The sequence below is a fragment of the Talpa occidentalis genome, unplaced genomic scaffold, assembly GCF_014898055.3.
Source record: "Talpa occidentalis isolate TD23 unplaced genomic scaffold, MPIMG_talOcc4v2.1 talOcc4.3, whole genome shotgun sequence".
In the NCBI taxonomy this organism is placed as follows: Eukaryota; Metazoa; Chordata; class Mammalia; order Eulipotyphla; family Talpidae; genus Talpa; species Talpa occidentalis.
Window position 1 is genome coordinate 4,478,920 of NW_023603184.1, and position 19,516 is coordinate 4,498,435.

Sequence of the window (19,516 nt, forward strand, 5' to 3'; positions counted from 1 at the left end):
GAAATTGTATCTGGGTTCTCTTAGAAATTATCTTGTTAAAGTTGGAGTGTTTTTCCCTTTGTTTTTTTACAGGTCACAAAGATCAGCTCTTATGGGTGAACATGAATTCCTTTCCTGGCACACAAGTTTCCTGATGTAAGAGTCAAGTAGAAAAGAATGAGATACTTTTACCCCCTTAAGAAATGACGCAGTATACATCTTTTTTGGAAAAGGGGGCAGTAGGGACCCGCCTCCTAACTGAGCCCTTTGCTGGGAAAGGAGCTGTAGGAATGCCCTTTTGCTTTGGGCTTTGCAGCAGCTTGGGCTGTGTTTGTGCTGATTCACAGTGTTCTATAAAGTTTGGCTTTACAGAGTGCTTGTGATGTTTTTTGGTGTCATGTCTATTTAAGGAATAGTAGGGGACATGGCATGAAGAGAGAATTCAGGCTATTTTCAAAGACTGTTGGGTGTGTCGCTGTATTTTTCAGAGGTACTTTGTTTGTTATGAGATCTTCTAATTAGAAATGAATTCCTCACTCTTGATCAGCTTAAATCTAAATTCATTTGTTTCTTTGTTTTATACTTTCCTTTTACTCCCCTCCCCCACACCCCCCCATGAGTCATAAGCATGCAGAGTTGGGAATAGAACCTGTCAGCTGAGTAGGGATGAGACAGTTCTCTGCATTTATTTTAACTGTGGCCCATGAAGAGAGGAAAGGACTTTAATGTTGGAGAAATGCCGTCACTGAGGCAGCCTCTTCCTGTGACTGTGTGGTGTGGATGCGTGATATATTCTGGCTCTGAATCATTTTGGAATCTGTCCTGTGACTTCTTCATTGTTGAATCTCCGTGTGTTTGTGTAGGTCCTGGGAGCTGATGCTGGGTCTCTCGTGGGTCCTGAGTACTTAATGACTTCTAAAATTTTGTTCAATCTGGTGTAAAATTGGCTTCACGTTCTCATTAGTGGCGACTCAATAGTGCCCAGCACCTTTTATTTTCTTACTAATGTTTTCCCATTTATACTGTGAATCACTATACAACTCTCTTGTAGGAACTGTGATTGGATTTTAAAATCAGTGGCAGCTCTTTGATTTTTACAGGTCAACCTCAGTAAATGACACTGACTAACACAGCTCTGTGGCAGCTTTTCCTTTGTTCTTTTTTTTTTTTTTTTTTAAAAAGATTTATTTATTTATTTTATGCTAGAACTGGGGTACAGGTCAGAAGCGCGGGAGGGTGAGAGAATTCACCAGAGCCAGAGCGGGGAACAGAACAGGCAGACGGAGCAAAGACACTGCTGAGGGGAGCAGCGGGCGAGGTAGGAGAGGTCTGCTGCGCCATGTGGGGTTCTCCCTGGCCGGCAGGGAATCAAACCGGTGCTGCAGAGGCTGCAAGACAGCTTTGCAGTGTGGCGCTCAACCCCTGCGCCACAGGAAGGCCCTTTTCCTTTGTTCTTGATCTATTTAAAGAAGTTAAAATTTTCTTGTCTCATTTTATTAGTTTACATTTTTTCACTGTATATGTTTTGAGATGTTCCACACATCCTTTTGGGTATGATGAGGGTAACAAGCGTTTGTAAGTAAATAAGTGCTCCTAGAACAAGTAACACAGTATTTCATAATGAAGGTTATGCTTATACCGGACACTGACAGGCCCACTTGGGGGTTGCAGATCTGTCAGCCAGTCATCGCATTCTTACCTGCTTCCCTCCCCATCTTCCAAATAGAAATGTTTCTGAATAATCTCAGGTATTCCATTTTGAAGATATCATCATCTTGTCAAAGAACAACATTTTGGCAGACTTAGTCTCTCCCATCATATGTACTAGTCTTAGTGCCTGAAATAAATAATAGCAAATGTTTATTGAGCACTTTCTGTGTGCCAGTCGCTATTATAAATGCTTAACATAGGTAAATCCTTTAATCCTAACAAATATAGTAAGGTACACTGTTACTATAACCATTTTCCAGGTGAGTTAACAGAGGTATAAACAAGTTAGAACAATTTGCCTGGAGTTACCTGGCTAGTAAGAGGCAAAACTGGGTTAGAAAGTGGTGGTTTAACACCAGAGTCTGAGTATGGGGTTCATTGTAGGTTTATAGTAAATCTTTGTTGACTGATAACACATTTGGAATATTATTTTGGATTGTTAAATTATGAGTCAGTCTAATCCTATATCATTTTAGAATTTTTATTTTTTTAAAGACTATTTATACAAGTACTGGGGTACAGTCAGAAGTGGGGGAGGGTGAGAGAATTCACCAGAGCCAGAGCAGAGGGCAGAACAGGCAGACTGATGAAGTACACTGCTGAGGGGAGCAGCGGGCGGCAGGAGAGGTCTGCGCACCATGTGGGACCCTCCTCCGGTAGCCGGGGAGCAGCTGGGGATCGAACCGGCGCCTCCGAGGCCGCGGGCAGCTTCGCAACCCAGCGCTCAACCGCTGCGCCACCGGGGAGGCCCAACTAATTCATTTTTAATAATAAAGAGCTACAAGGCAAATAGCAAGCCCCTGGAGCATCCCCAGAATTACTGTTTATCTCTGCTCGTGCCAGGCTGTATACTGAAGGTACTGAAAGCAGAATTAATTTTAGCTTCTTTAGCTCTTATTCTTTTCTATACATGTCTTCTAGAGCTGCCTCATCAGGGAGCAAGGGAATGGAAGGCCACTAAGTTTTTGCCTGAACCATTACCTACAATTTGTGTGAGTGTAACAGAAACAGGAAGATCTCTTCACAAGAAATAATCATGGGAGTACCCTAATTCTTGTATGCATCAATAAATATATCTTTTTTTGAAAAAAGAAATGATCATGGGAAAATCACTGCTGAAATGAGTATGTCAGTGGAGGGTTGGGGGAAAATGCCATTCTGTCTTAGATGACATGATCAGATAGCACAAAAGCTCTGTTTAGAAAGGGGAATAGTAATCCACTTTCCTGAGACATTTTAGTTGTCTCAAGTTGATGGCAGATTTTCCTTTGCTTGATATGCTTTCCCTTGGATAATATGCTGTCCTGTGTTTTTTATTCTTGATGTTGCCTGAAGAAGACTATAAACTCTTCAAGGACAGGTGTTGGACCTTTTTTGTAGCCTCTGTAGTTCTGGGTTTATAGTGGATGTTCTCAACATGCACTTTTGATTGATAGGTCTTCCACTTTATGAAGAGCTTGTTTTTATAAAAATGAAAGAAAGTACTGATAAGTTCAATTTTGTGGAACAGTGGGATTTTTTTTTAGGACTGATTCGAAGGCGGTGACAGAGATCACATAAATGAGTATTTAAATGTGAGAAGCACTCTTAGGAGCACAGTTTGAGAGTGATGGAAGCATGGTAATTGAAGTCACTTTTTTAAAAAGTGACATTGCTAAAGAGATATTTAGAATTTGCCCTAGGGCTGCACATCCTTCGGGATGCATCAAGTTATGCCTAACATACTCCCTAATTGGCTAAAGCACAGGTGTACTTTTTGTACTTTTTGGCATGTAACCTATCCAGGAACCATTGCCATAGAAAGATGTGGTTTCTGGTTTTACAGGATTATGAAATTAAGAACAGAAATAGTGGATAAAGTTTCCTGTTTTTCAACAAAACAGGACAAACCTCCTGAGACAAGACCATATGGAAGCATCCTGCTTGAGTGCCCATGTGTTTGGGGTGACATTGGGGCAGATGGTACAGGCAGGGTTCTTGGCTGCTAGGTCAAGGGTTTGGAAATGGTAGAAGTTTGACACTAGCTGCTAGTAAGGGGTTTGTATGTTTGTGTGTATTGGGCATGTTTGCCTAAGAGTTGGAATGAACCCAGTGAGAGATTATGGCTATGTTGGGTAGTGTGGAGGTAAGATGAGGGAAGAGGTGTGAAGATGCTTGGAATCATACCTGCAATTTGATTTTAACTACCCTCTGATATTAGGGGGAGGGCAACAAGATGTAGGTGTGAGCAGCACTATTCTAGATCCCTGACCTCTTTTGTTCTCCAGAGCCTTCAAATAAGATATTGGAGGACTGTAGGATTTTTCTATTTAAGCTTGAAGCTATTTTGATTCCTTTTTGAGATACTAGGCCAAAAGCTGTATTTATAGAACTTGTCTTGACATACTATCTCACCCTGTCCCTTGCCGGAATTCAGCTAGTGTTGCACTCTGCCTGGCAGGAATAGTTGAAGAAAATATACATGTAGGGCCTCCCTGGTGGCTCAAGGGGTTAAGATGCAACCTATGATGCTGTCCTGAGCCACTGCAGCATAAGTTCAATCCCCAGCCAGGGAACTGCCCACATAATGCAGTGGACGTGTCCTGTCTCGCCTACTGCTCCCCTCAGCAGTGTGTTTCAGTCAGTCCGCCTGTTCTGTCTCTGGTGAGTCCCCCCCCCCCACCTCTGGCCTGTACCCCAGTTCTTGTATGCATAAATAAATCTTTTTAAAAAAAATGTACATGTAGCTATACAGCTGAGTGATTGAAAATAGGTTCAAACTTTGTAAATAAGTCAGCCATAAGGTTTGCAGTCCAAATTGTATGAACATCAGTTGATATTGAGGACAGTTTCAAATGGTGTAATATACTCACCCAGCTCACACATGGTATACTGCTGGTTCACCTGGGCAGTGACTATTACTGCACAGACGTTTTAGGCAAAGCTGACAATGACAAAATAACCCAAAGTGTTTGTTTTGGAACAGAGCATGAGGCATGAGTTGGGACTTTACTTTATCCTTCATAATTTCCAGTCTTCTTTTAAAAAGATTTTTGTATAATAGGTAAGATCTACATGTAAACAATTCAACCACTGCTTTATCTCTGCAGCCTTGTAAACACTGTGCAGTTGCAAAACTGTGTGTCATTCCTTTTTTTATTATATAAATGTATCCTCCTGATCATTCTTTAGTAGTGCATTTGAACTACCTTAATCTCTTTTATATAAGCTCAGAGTGTTCTTTATGGCTGGTTTGTAAAATATTTTACCAGTACACCCAACCTGTGCACATATATGTTTTCAGTTTTCACTATTATACACTGTTCAAATGAATGCCCCTTTGTATACTTCATATACAGTTTTATTTAAAGACTATATTTGTGACTGCTGAACTCAAAGGGCAGTGGTGTTTTCAATATTGACAAGATACTTAAGTTTCTTTTTTATATGTTGCAAATGATAGTAAACCATTGGAGATATTATTAGTGGAGAGATGTTAATGCGGTGGCAGTCAAATTACTACCCCAGTTACTCGAATGAGCGTATGACCTGGAAACATTAAGTAAGCAGTCTTTTAAAAATAGGGCCTCCCTGGTGGCGCAGCGGGTTGAGTGCCGCACTATGAAGCTGTCCGCAGCCTCTGTGACGCGGATTCGATCCCGGCCGGCCAGGGAGAAATCCACATGGGCAGCAGACCTCTCCTGCCTCTCCTGCTGCTCCCCTCAGCAGTATATTTCAGTCCATCTGCCTGTTCTGCTCCCCACTGTCTCTGCTGAATCCTCTCACCCTTCCGCACATCTGGCCTGTACCCCAATTCTTGTATAAATAAATAAATCTTTAAAAAAATAAATCTAATTATCAAATCTAGCAGTCATTGTTTTTGGAGAAGAGGCCTAGAGCAGTCAGAAGTAGCCTCCTTTAAAAAAAAAAATTAAGAAATTTGGTGATGCTAGCTGAATCTATGATACAGCTCTATTTTACTCTCAAAATGTTAGTTTCATTGTTTTATGATCATTATGAACTAAAAAAATATTTGTGGTGTATGGCTCATTCATGCAGTCCTTTTAAAACTCAGATGAGCAGCACTCTGTCCACCTTTGACTGTGCAGGTGCTTCCTTTCACCTACTCTCTTCTGCAGGCAGCAGTTTCCTGCCTGCTTGTGACCTGTACCATGCCAGGACTTCTCTTCACTGACCTCCCTCAGTAGACGCTCTCCTCAAGGCCGCCCACCTGCAAACATGCAGGCCTCTCTCCGCAAACCTGTCCTTTTTGAGGCAGCTCTTCCTGCCCCCTGGTGTCTATGCAAGTGTCTTTTACTATCCTATTGCTTTTCTAATAAACCTGCTCTTTAACTATAAAATAAATAAATAAATATAACTCAGATGACTATCATGAGACCATTTAGTCATTGCAATTAGCCTCTAAATTCCAACTTGTTTGTTAAAGCTAAAGATTAATATCTTCAGAAAATAAAAGTAAGGTAAGGTAATATGTTGAGTCACCTCCCCCCCCCAAAAAAATTAGCATTTTACACACTGACTTTATTTTACTAAACAGGTGCCATGACTCCAGAAAGGACAAGTCTCACTAACTGGTCATGGAACCTGGTTATTTAATCATTTGTTTCACTTCAGTTCCCTTATCTAATGAATGGGAATGAAAATACTGAAGCTTTGAGCACTCAGAAAAATAATTGTGAAGTATTTTCCAGAAGGTTGTATATTACAGAAATGACTTTTCACAGACATCAAAATTATAAGGTAATTTTAAAGTAACTCTGACAGTGTTTTAGAGAAAATTAGTCACATTCTGCCTACATGGTATCAACATATGGTGCAGCCCTGATGAGTTGCACACGGGGGCTGAAATAAAAATGCAGTTGGAGAGAGGAGCAGTAGTGACTCACTAGATGAGACAGATTTGGCCTTATGGCAGGGCATTGAAATTAAGAAGGAGCTGGTGGTCTTAGACCATGCCAAAGGTGATCGACTGATACATGAATATTAAGGGAAAGTGTAATGACTGAGTTTGTGTTTGGATTAGGTGCTTTGTCTGATGTTTTACTTCCTGTAGCTAGACTCCCTCTGTAGCTTCCTACACTCAGTATGAACTTTTGGTGCCTCTGACTTCTTTTTGTTTCTTTTTTTTTTTTTTGTGGGACCCTCACCGGCGGCTGGGGAATGAACCAGCACTGCAGAGGCTGCGGGCAGCCTCGCAGCCTAGTGCTCAACCGCTGCACCACCAGGGGAGGCCCCGTGCCTCTGACTTATGTGCATGATTCCCTGTATCTTTGAAGGTAGAAGCTCCAGGTAACTAATCTTGATATGCCTGGAACATTGGGTTCATGTTAGAAAGATACATAGGAGAGTTAGCAATTTTGTCTAGGGAAAACTGCATGTTAGCTTAGCTACCATATGTAATTGCTACTGCTGCATCCAGCAATTCCCAGTACTGACAGTGCTGCCAAGGAAACAGGATCTAAAGACAGAATGAGATTCCTACACTCCACCCCCTAATGGAGAACTATATGCAGGGGAGGAGAGAAGGAATACTTGATGGGTCTTGGAGAATTTTTGAGAGTTACAGGAATTTGGGGAGGAAGTAGGAAAATAGATTTTTTTATTCATGCATTGCACATTCCCTATTTACCTCACCTGCAAAGTGGGATGGCTTTCAGGTGAGATGACCTTTTAGGTGCTTGTATAGTTATATGGAAGGATCTTAACAAAAAATGGCAAATCAGGGAAAGGAAGAGAACAAAGAGCCATTCAACTTTATCACTTTTTTGTAGCAATTTCAAATGACTTAATAATTATGTTGACTTTGTGAAAAATTTGTGATAAAATATATTCATATGTAAGGGGGGCCTCCCAGTGGCGCAGCGGTTGAGTGCTGGGTTGCGAAGCTGCCCGCAGCCTCTGCCGCGCCGGTTCGATCCCTGGCTGCTCCCCGGCCACCAGAGGAGGGTCCCACATGGCGCGCAGACCTCTCCTGCCGCCCGCTGCTCCCCTCAGCAGTGTACTTCGGTCATTCCGCTTGCTCTGCTCCCCGCTCTGGCGAATTCTCTCACCCTCCCGCACTTCTGACTGTACCCAGTGCTTGTATAAATAAATAAATCTTTAAAAAATAAAATATATTCATATGTAAGGATGCTATTGTCAAAGTCAGGCTTTAGGCCAGTTTCGACACTTTTAAATATGGGCTATTCACAAGAAAATGTTTATTGTTAAAAGGGTAGGTTATGGGCCTCCCTGATGGCGCAGCGGTTGAGCGCTGGGTTGCGAAGCTGCCCGCATTCTCTGCAGCGCCGGTTCGATCCTTGGCTGCTCCCCGGCCACCAGAGGAGGGTCCCACATGGCGCGCAGACCTCTCCTGCCGCCCGCTGCTCCCCTCAGCAGTGTACTTCGGTCCTTCTACCTGCTCTGCTCCCCGCTCTGGCTCTGGTGAGTTCTCTCACCCTCCTGCGCTTCTGACTGTACCCAGTGCTTGTATAAATAAATAAATAAATCTTAAAAAAAAAAAAAAAAAAACTACGCAACTCTGACATTGTAGCACAAAAGAAGGCATTGATAAAAGCTGAATAAATAACTAAAAAAAAAAAAAAGGGTAGGTTATGCAACAGTATATATACAGTAGAATATTTAACTTGATAAATACACATATTTTAGTGTGTATGCAACTTAATATATACATAGAAAAAAGTCTGGTAGGAAATAAACCAAATGTGTTTTTATGTAAAAATGATAAGTAAATAAAACTTTTCAGTTGAGGAAGTAGAAAAATTAAAAGGAAACAAACAATTAATGCCACTTCCGTAAAAAGAGGGACTGGTCATACTATTGCTTTTATTCAAATATCCACAATTTAAAGAGACATTGTGTAGATAGATCTGTTTAATAAAATATATTAGTGGGAAATTTACAAATTGGAGTAAACTAGGAAATTCAATTTTCAATAGGGAAGATATGTGACATGTTGTTGGTATTAAAGATGTCCTAGATGTGTACGTAGAAAGAGAAGGGACTTGTTGTCCCTTTTACAAATGGTAGCATTTGACATATATTTCATTTTAAACAAAAACATTATGAATGAAAATTTAGAAATAAGATTTGCACATCGTATCGCTTAGATATAGCTCATAGATGGTAGGCCCTCACCTAGACCTTGGATACTTACTTAGATCAGTTTGGAGAAAGTAGAGTTATGCTTCTAGATGATTTTAGTGACAGTCTAGATCAATCTAGTCCTGTCTTCTAGTTTTATAGATGTGGAAACTGAGACCCAGAAAAAAAAACTTACCCAGGATCACACAAATAACATCAGTCTTGGCCTTTGTCTAGTTGAACACATTGCCCATTCTATTACCTTGCAGCAGAAGGGAGGACCGTTCTAACAGTGGTCATGAGCCCTTAAACAATCTGACAAAAGCTGTGAATTCTATCTTTAGGAAACCTCACGTGTTCATCTTCACACTGCATAAACAGGGTTTGTACGCCTGCTCCTCTGTCCCCAGAGTCCATCTCTGGTCTCTGAAGAGACTGAGGATTCCAGATATAGGAATGCTTTAAAAATTGTTATCACATTGCACAACAGTGTGAACATCGCTGAACTGTACACTTAAAACTGATTAAGATAGTAAATTTTTCAAAAGCTGGGAGAAAACATTGCCATCATTAAAGAAGGGTTGAACATACTCAGTAGTGGAGGAGATGAGATGAGATCTGTTTATAAACTTTTCCACTAGGGTCAGGGAGAGGACACCTAAGTGACTCAGTCAATAAGGAGTAAGAAGCCCTAAACTTGAGTCTGAATCATGGAAATAGTAGCCACAGAGCAAGTGTCATATGGGGGAAAAGAGATTTTTGTGCACCCCGTAGTGAAAGTGTTAAGTTTTATTCCTAAGACAAATCAGAAGTAAGCCTGATGTAGTGGAGAACTTGGACTGTTCAGCATAGAGCAGCCTATTACAGTGGAAGGGCATGCTCTGGGGATGAGCATGTGGGGCTGCTAGAAATAAAGGGAATTTACTCTGTTTCAGTGTTACTGTTTAATCCACTTATCCCCATTTTATTTTTTTTTAAGATTTATTTATGTATACAAGAGCTGGGGTACAGGCCAGAAGCGTGAGGGGTAAGAGGATTCACTAGAGACAGAGTGGGGAACGGAACAGGCAGATTGACCGAAGTACACTGCTGAGGGGAGCAGCAGGCGGGCCAGGAGAGGTCTGCTGTGCCATGTGGGTTGCTCCTGGCTGGGGGATCAAATTCGTGCTGCAGGGGCTGTGGACAGTTTCATATGTTGCATCTTAACCCCTTGCGCCACCAGGGTGGCCCAGTCATCCCCATTTTATAGTAAGCAAAGCAGTTAGTTTCTTTACAGTCATTTAGTTTTGGGTCTTTCACCTATTTCTGACTGCTTTATGCATTTTATTTCATTTGATGTGTTAGCCTTTGAAGTAAATTCTGCTCACTATTAATTGTGATATATATGCTCAGGATCTTGAATTAAAATCTGATGGCAATTTATGTTGCCCTGCTTCTGGTTCCCAAGGAAGATAGGTAGATTGGCTACTTCAGGCAAACTTTGCTGGATTTTAACACCAATCTCTGGTGCAGTGTGCATGGTAATGAGCTTGGGCTAGCTACAAAAACTTCCCAGTTGATGATTGTTTTATCTGGTTGCTTGGCTTCATAGGTGATGGAATACAGAAGGGCAGTTTTTCAGAGAACTGTAAGCAAACCTTCATATTTAACCAGAAATATAATAATAGGAAAAATGCAATGCATTGAAGGCATTGCAACTGATGTTAAAGGTATAACATTTTTAAAAGGAGCAGAACTATCCCAAGTAATTTTTGTTGTTTTTCTCTTCCAATTAGAAATTTGTACAGTGGCCCTAGGGAAAACAATATGGAGTTTCCTCAAAATACTAAAAATAGATATACCACCTGATCCAGCAATTCCACTCCTTGGAATCTAAACAAAGAATGCAAAAACCCTAATTGGAAGGGATGATGCTCTCTTGTGTTCCCTACAGCTTTATTTACAATAGTCAAGCTAGGGGAACAACCTAAGTGGCCAAATACAGAGGAACGGATAAAGAAGATGTAGTGTATATACACAATGTAATAACACTAAACTATGAAGTGATATCTTGCTATTGCAGCCATGTAGATGGAACTGGAGGGAATTATGTTAAGTGAAATAAGTCAGGAGAGGAAAAACAAATGCTGGATGATTTCTCTTATGTGGACTATGAAGAAGCAAAGCAAAGGAACAAGCAAAGCAAAACCAAAACAATCTGATATATGATTGTAGAATTAAGGCTATAGGGGGAGGGTAGGTAGTAGAAGCCCAGTGGTCTACTGAATTACGGGATTATGGGTGCTTTGGTGGTGGGTGTGGTGTAATCCATCTGAAGAAGTGTGAACCTCTACCTTAAACCACATACAGTGTTGTAAAGCAATGTTACCTCAGTTGAAGGGGAAGCGAGGGAAGGAGGCTTGGTTATAATCTGTATATCCTTTGGCTTCCCTTTTTTTTTTTTTTTTTAAAGATTTATTTATTTATAAAAGTACCGGGGTACAGGCCAGATGCGTAGATGCATGGGAGGGTGAGAGGATTCACAGAGACAGAGCGGGGAACAGAACAGGCAGACTGACGAAATACACTGCTGAGGAGAGTAGTGCGCGAGACTGGAGAGGTCTGCTGCGCCATGTGGGACCCTCGCAGGCTGCCGGATCAAACCGGCGCTGCAGAGGCTGTGGACAGCTTCACATTGCTGCGCTCAACTGCCTAACCTACCAGGGGTGGCCCCTTTTGCTTCCTTTTGAGGCATGTCCTCAAGCCCACTGTTGTTGAGGAAACTGACAGATGTATAATTAACTTCCTCAGTCACTTCTGAGTCAAGAGCAAGAAGTTTTCACTGCCCTAATCATATCTTCTTAAAGAATTATGACAATGCAGACTTCGGACATTTACTTACTTAGAAAATTTGCCTTAGAAAAATGGCCAAACTCAACTTGATGGCCCTTGATATTTTTTTGTTTTCTAGTGAGTTTAGCTGTATAGCAGGATACATTATTTAGAAGATTTTTTTTTATTAAGAAAACTTAAAGTTTTTAATTTATTTTTGGTTTTTACTGCACCCCCCAACCCCTTATGTACCTTTGAGCCTTTTTCTTCCCACTCCCTTTTAACGTCAGAAATATCATCAGTGTCTGCTCACTGTTTTTTTTGTTTTTTGTTTTTTTTTTTTGTGGGACCCTCGCCCATGCCCGGGGAACGAACAGGCTCTGCAGAGGCTGCTGGCAGCCTCGCAGCCCCGCGCTCAACCACTGCGCCACTAGGGGAGGCCCAGTGTCTGCTCACTTTTTATAGGTACTTATTTTGTCAAAGCATCTACAATGTAAATGTCCAATATTGATGTGTCATTCCGACTTGCTGTACTACACGGAAATACCGCCTTTAGCTGTAAACTCATAATTTCTTCTTCCCTAATAATATTCCATTGTGTGGCAATACCACATCTTGATCCAGTTCTTTATCACTGGGCACTTAGGTTGTTTCCATGTGCTAGCTATTGTAAATAGTGGTGCAGTAAACACTGTAGAGCATATAAGTTTTTGACTTGATGATTTCATGTTCTTTGAATAGATACCCAAGTGTTGGATTGGTGGGTCATATAGTATTTCCATTTTTAGTTGTTTTTTTTTTTTTTTTTTAAAGATTTATTTATTTATTTACACAAGCACTGGGTACAGTCAGAAGCACGGGAGGGTGAGAGAATTCACCAGAGCCAGAGCGGGGAGCAGAGCAGGCAGAAGGACCGAAGTACACTGCTGAGGGGAGCAGCGGGCGGCAGTAGAGGTATGCGCGCCATGTGGGACCCTCCTCTGGTGGCCGGGGAGCAGCCGGGGATCGAACCGGCGCCGCAGAGGCTGTGGGCAGCTTTGCAACCCAGCGCTCAACCGCTGCTCCACCGGGGAGGCCCTCCATTTTTAGTTTTTAACGTGCATGCAGATTGCTTTCCAAAATGATTGCCCCACTTTACATTTCCATCTACAATGTAATAGGTTTCTTTCTCTGAATCCTCTCTAGCATTTGTTGGGGGGATCTTTTTAGTACGAGTCATTCTCATGTGTGAATTCATTTCACTGTTGTTTTCACAAACTGCATCTCCCTTATTGAAAGAGATGATGAACATTTTTTCATGTATCTTTTGGCTTTGTGGCTATCCACTTTGAATTATCTATTCAGATTTGATACCCATTTAATTTTTTAAAGTTTTTTTTTAAAGATTTATTTATGCATAGAATTGGGGTACAGGCCAGAGGTGTGGGGAGCAAGAGGATTCACCAGAGATAGGGTGGGGAGCAGAACAGGCGGATTGACTGAAATACACTGCAGAGGGGAGCAGCCTGTGAGACAGGAGAGGTCTGCTGCATCAAGTGGGTAGCCCCCTGGAAGGCTGGGGATCAATCTCCTGTTGTAGAGGCTGCGGATAGCTTCACAGTGATGAGCTTATTAACCCCTTGTGTCACCCAGGGAGGCCCAAGCTCAGCTTTTTAAGGTAACTACTTCTCCAGATCCCTCTTACAAAGTTTATATCTCCTGGATGATGGTCATGTTTCTCCGGAGATATGGATTATGGGCTCTAAGATTAGAATCTCTCATGCAGATTATTTTACCATCAGAAATTCTTAAAGTAGTTCCTACCTTAAAATGGTGATAATGAGATAGGATTGTATAGAGTATTGTGAATTTACCAAATGTAAGTTCCTTTCCTCTTTATAGGTTTTAGTGATGGTAGGCAGCTCTAAATAAGTGCCTTTAGAAGTTATTTTTTCCTTGTTTTAAGACTTTGCCTTAAAATGATTTGAAGCATCATTATTAACAAAATTAAAAACTAGTTAGATCCATATGGAAAGTCTTATTAGGTATGTAGGCACCTGTTTCATGGTAGTCAAGAAACATCTTTGTCTTCAGGGAGGGTGGGTAAACTATAGTTTCTTATAGGTGTGTTCTGGCTTTGTATTTCATAATTCTTTTTATACTTGCCAGTACATTCTGTCCTTGGTGACTTTCAGCAGTTCTCTATCTGTAGCCAGGGCAGATAGAAGTATGCTGGCAGGAGGTGTAGATTGGAAGTTTGTAAGATTTGGGGCAACATTATAGAATCAATCTTTACTTGTAAGATTGTTCAATAATGTTTAAAAATAAAACAAATTGATTTTGTGGTTCCTCTTTTTGATTTTACCTCCAGTTACTTTACCGTCTTTTGAATTTTGGGATTTCAGTGGTTCACCACTGTCCTAGGGCCAGCAAGATACTTCACATAGACAGGAACTTAGTTACCTTTGAAGAGTTTTTATGCCTGGCACCTACGCATTCAGGAAATTTGCTTTTGTTAAAGTAGCATGACCTCTTCACATTAATAACATGATCTTTAATTGCTAAAAGAATGATATAGAGCTTTTAGCTTTCTTGTAGTTTCCCATCCAAAAGCAGAAGCTAAAAATGATTTTTCTGGTAACTTGGATGTACTGAAATGAAGTCTCATATATTCTAGTCATTGTTTAGGTATTTGTTGTGATATTTAGGGGTAAGCCTCTTTTAAACATTTTACTGCTTTGGTTCTTCTCTTAAAAGTTGGTGTCTTTAAAGTAGCTTTTTGAAATGTTAAATGTAGTTTATTTTTAAGTTATTGTGTTCTTTTAAAATGGGAAAGGGAGGGGCTCTTTAAAAAAAAAACCTTAAGCCCCTGGTGACAAAGGGACTTTTCTTTGGAATTATGAGAAATGTAGTCATGGCCCACTTATTTTTCTTTCCTTGGTTTTTTTAGAGTGAAGACAGAAATAGTCCAGAGAGGGAGGTGTAAAGCTACAGGTATGGGCTTAACTGCTGGATGGGTGTGTTCTGTGGTCATCTTTTTAACCTTCTTGCATGAGGCCTGTTGTGCAGATAAGAAGAAAAAAAAAAAAGGTGATGGCTTTTTTCTATATTATGGGATATAATTTCCTGTTCTTAGAAAGCTAGAGCTCTTTTCTTGCCCTGTCCCATCTCTTGCTCCTTCCTGTTTCCTAAGGTAAGCTTATCTCCCACTCCAACTAGCTGTTGCCTAGTTCTAACTGTAGGCCAGTTGGGTGTGACGGGTGCCGGTGGGTAGAAGCAGTACTTCACTGAGAGCAGCTCTCCAGTTAACATTTCCTGTCCCATGTAATAGCCAGGAGACCCCAGGTGGAGTTCACACAGAAGATAAGATACTGTTATCCTTCTGGAACCAGGACTTTTCAAAATACTGATTTTTTAGTTAGTACTTGGAATTTAAATAAAGTTTTAATTTATTGTATATTATTACCAACCAAGAATTACATTACTGAACTAGTTTGGGGTCTGAAAGTATGACCTGATTTGAAGGGTGGTCACAATTTGACAGAACACTACTAATTGTAGAAACTCCATGGGAGGCTCTGAGCTTATACTTTTGCTGAGAGCACTAAGTACTGAAGAGGGATTTTTTTTCCCTATTCTTCTCTGACACTAATGGGGAAGGAGATAGAAGTGATTAAGGATAGAGGGAGGAAATGGAAAACTTTTCCCAAAGAGATGGTAGTTTTCCTCCCTTTAATTTTGTTGTATCCTCTCAGTAAACCATATATGATAAATAATGTCCTAGGTAAGCCAATTTACATACAATGAATAATCTTAGTGGTTTTTGTCTTTGTGGTTTTAGATTTAAATAGGAAACTTTTTGCAACATTTCTGTTTCTTTAAGACTACCCTTTAAGTTCAGATATTTTGTCATTGTCCAGACTTTTTTGCTATAAGTGTCTAGTTGATTCAGCAAGTGAGTTGCTATCATTGTCAAGACTCTTACTGGAAACTCACAAAAAATTTTTAATACATATTTATATATGAAATGTATGAACATATAAATACATATGATTGTCACATTTTTGCAAAAGAGTAAAAAGTGACAAGCCACGGAAATAATTACTGGTTTTATTTATTTATTTATTTTTAATAGAGGCATGTTTTTATTTATTTATTTGTTTTGTTTATATATGCACTGGGTACAGTCAGAAGTGCGGGAGGGTGAGAGAATTCACCAGAGCCAGAGCAGGGAGCAGAGCAGGCAGAAGGACTGAAGTACACTGCTGAGGGGAGCAGCGGGCGGCAGGAGAGGTCTGCGCGCCATATGGGACCCTCCTCTGGTGGCCGGGGAGCAGCCAAGGATCAAACTGGCGCCGCAGAGGTCGCGGGCAGCTTCGCAACCCAGCGCTCAACCGCTGCGCCACCGGGGAGGCCCAATAATTACTGGTTTTAGTCAGTATATTTTCACACATGCAACACACTGGATTGGGAGCTCTAGAAACCCCACAAACTGCATTAGAAGTTCTCAGTTTTTTAAGTGAAATTCAAGTCCACAAAGGTTTTAAATTTTCAGTAATTTTGGTTGGTTATTTTCAAGTGCCATCATCAGTTGCTTGCTTCTTTTATACATTCCTTATATCCAACTGACAGATGCTTTGGGGAAGAAAATAACCAGTGTACTTAACTGTCTGAGGTTATGATTTTTCCCTAGATTTTGGCAGCTTTCCTTATGTAGATTGATGGTCAAGGGGACATAGGTCCCCTTTTATAGTTTAGTGTAAGGTCTAGTTCCCTGTATGCTCATACAACAGACTTTATACTTTGGTCCTTTAAAACACTTAAATTGGGCCTCCCTGGTGGCGCAAGGGGTTAAGTCTCAGCTCTATGAAGCTCGGCAGCTAACCCATATGGTGCAGCAGATCTCTCCTCCCCTCAGCAGTGTATTTCAGACAGTCCGCCTGTTCCGCTCCCCACTCTGTCTCTGGTGAATCTTCTCACACACACCCCCCCACACACACACCTGACCTACACCCCAGCTCTTGTATGCATAAATAAATAAAATAAATCTTTAAAAAACATAAAAATAAAACAATTGGTTTGGGTGAAATGTAAAATCTATTCACCTGTCTGACTCCCTTGTTATATCTGTTAAGATGGACAGCTTGACATTTACACATCACACCTAGGCTTTTTGTTCAGCTAGGCTTTTCTTTGCTCTTTCACTCCTTTGACAAAACAAATGCTGTGATTTCTAGCATTTCTCTCCTCCAACCCAGTTTTTAAACTGTTTATTTCTATTCTGAGATTCTAAATGTGCTATTCTTTTGAGAGTGTCCCTTATCTGTTGGATTCTTAATGTTATAGGAGACTGACTGACCCTACCCTCACATAAAAAGACTTTGGATTGTTGTCCCTAGAAAAGAAGTGGAGAATAGTCAAGGCAAAGAAAACTGAGACAACTAGGGAAAGAAAAGGAAACCTTGAATGTTAAGTCATAAGGAGAGGACAGGTGGTCAGAGCAGCTGAGAGAAAGTTAAGGCTGCCTTGTATAGCAGGCCCTTGGTTTAAGCCTTATTGCCTACCTCTTTTTTTCCTTATGTATCTTGTGGGGAATATCTGGAGAGTGTTTCTGATCAAGAAATTTTAAAAGCAATTTATGGGCAGTTTTCTGTGAGTAACTTTGAATTCTACTTCTTAATTTCCCCATAACATTTGCATTTCTTTATTCCCATAATTGTTTTTATCATCACTTAACTCTGTAACTCTTTTCTAAAATTGAGTGACTTGTGATTAATTTCTGTGCTTTTTTTCCCCTAAAAGCATGTTGAATTTAATTATACTGAGATAACTCTTTGTGACCTGCCTAAAGAGAAACACTGCTACTTCATGAAATAACATTTTCATTTTGTAGGGTTTTAAAGAAATGTTGCTTTATAAATTGTAAGATGGATTTTAAAACATTACTCTGAATCAGTACTTCCCCAACTTTTACTTGGAAAAAATTTCCATTTTCATATACTGAGCAGTACCTGGCTGCCCAGTAAAGTCTGCATTTAAGTCCTTTATACTGATAGGTTTAATTCTGGTTAAAATAGGGGGCCTCCTTGGTGGCACAAGGGTAAAGACACAGTGCTATCAAGCTATCACCAGCCACTGCAACACGAGTTCGATCCCTGGCCAGAGAGCTGACCCACATGGCACAGCAGTTCTCTCCTGTCTCCCCATTGCTCCCCTCAGTGTTGTGTTTCAGTCAGTCTGCCTGTTCTGCTCCCCACTCTGTCTCTGGTGAATCCTCTCATTCCCTGCACTTCTGGCCTACACCCCAGTTCCTATATGCATAGAATAAATAAATCTTAAAACAAATATAGGGATAAAATCAGAAGTCATTTATTTTCAGTAAGTAATAAAATCATACAATAACCAATGGGATTCTTTAAATTTGTTAATTCATTTTTAAAGGAATCCTTGAATTAAAACATCTGATTTGGTTATTGACACACCTCACAGTTTATCCTCGATCTTGGTAACTTTCTGTAGGAAGAGGCAGTTGATCAATTCCAGTGTACATAGGCGAAATCAGAGCAGACTTAATCAGTAGCACTTACCAATCTCTGCTAGGGTTCCCACCCTCTGCTTTCTGGCATTCAGGGCATGGTGAGCTATATACTGTGTGCTGATGGCACAGTCTTCTCCTCTTATTGCAGCCTGGTTTTGCTTCCTGTAATAGGATGGAAGAGAGTCCCTGCCACTTCTAACTCTAAAGTAATAGATCACATGAGTGAGGGTCTCTGGCAAAATAGAAAAAGTAGTTCATTGCAATTACAGCTCTAGATTTTTGAATGATTATCCCTAGATACACACAGAAGACACACTTTCTTTCTTCTTAGTCAGATGCAGAGAGGCATCAGCTACTGCTCCTCACATAGAACCTTTACACTTGCTGCCTTTCTTTTCTTTTTCCCCCTATTTTAAAGTAACTATGTTTAGGAATTTGTTCATTTACCTCTTTACAGGCTGAACATAGCTTCCTTTTTTCAATGTACCCTGTGTTGTGAACTGAGCTTGAGTGAAGTGAAATCTTTGAGGTAAGGCAACCCTAATGATAAAAATGGAAAGCAGGCATATGAAATTTGGGAGCCTTCAGAGATGCAGTTTTAGAGTTACAGCCTAAATATTGAAATGCCACCATTTGTTGTTTGGAGGGATGTGGAGCTAAATTGAGAACAGGAGCACCACATCTGTCCTGACTGCTAAGTATATCACTCTCTACTGCTCACCCATAATAGAATTTTTATGTGTGCATTCATTAATCTTGGTTTTAGCAACAGTTTAAAGGACAGAGAATGCAGAAAATTTGTCTACATTTCTTCTGGCCTTACCATATTTGACTGTTTTTCTCTGGTGGGCCGTGGTTCTTTTTCATTATCAGTGTGGTGGCTTTTGTTTTTCTTTTGTTTCTTTTTTTCCTTTAGGAAGGGTAAACAGACCTGAAAATGTTATTTCTTAGTACCCTGTCCAGAGTACTAAGGGATATTATTACCTGTCTTCTACCCCCGGGAAATTAAGACTCAGAGTTAGACTTTGCAGGTGCCACCTAATGAATATCTCCAGAGCAGAAATTTTTGAAGTCCTTCACTCTGATGAAGAATGACTAGGTAGCACACTTTGTGTCCATCACCATCAAGAAGCAAGGTCTGGCCAGTGCAGGTAATGCATAGTATTTGAGCAGTAAGTTTATGATGGCCAGCTTTGCTGTCAGCATGCCTGAGTGACTTTTATGAGGTTAGTTTGGACCCAAACACTGTACTCATTGCTGTCATTGGCACATGGAACCTTAAGTTCACACCACAGCTAATAACCCAGTTCTTTTTTCCAGAAACATTTCCACACCCTGTGAATTGAGGGCTTTTTTTTTTTTGGTTTTTTGTTTGTTTGTTTGTTTGTTTTGTTTTAACTTGAGGTAGTTCCAGGC

At 40.6% G+C, this 19,516-nt stretch overlaps 1 protein-coding gene across 30 annotated transcripts in view; it reads left to right on the forward strand.

Annotated features, from left to right (window-relative positions):
* The window catches only part of CELF1 (CUGBP Elav-like family member 1), a 76,049-nt gene that overhangs the window by 21,281 nt on the left and 35,252 nt on the right, over nucleotides 1-19,516 (forward strand). For 5 of the 30 annotated variants that reach the window (XM_037522284.2, XM_054699219.1, XM_054699220.1 and 2 more), the window contains 2 exons: nucleotides 14,513-14,556; nucleotides 18,558-18,629. The exons of 18 other annotated variants lie outside the window; for them this stretch is intronic. Coding sequence is in view for 2 of the 12 variants with exons in the window: in XM_054699225.1 (XP_054555200.1) it covers nucleotides 92-135 (44 nt within the window). In the remaining 10 variants the exon portion in view is untranslated. 7 more of the 30 variants (XM_037522287.2, XM_037522292.2, XM_054699225.1 and 4 more) reach the window with 5 other exon arrangements.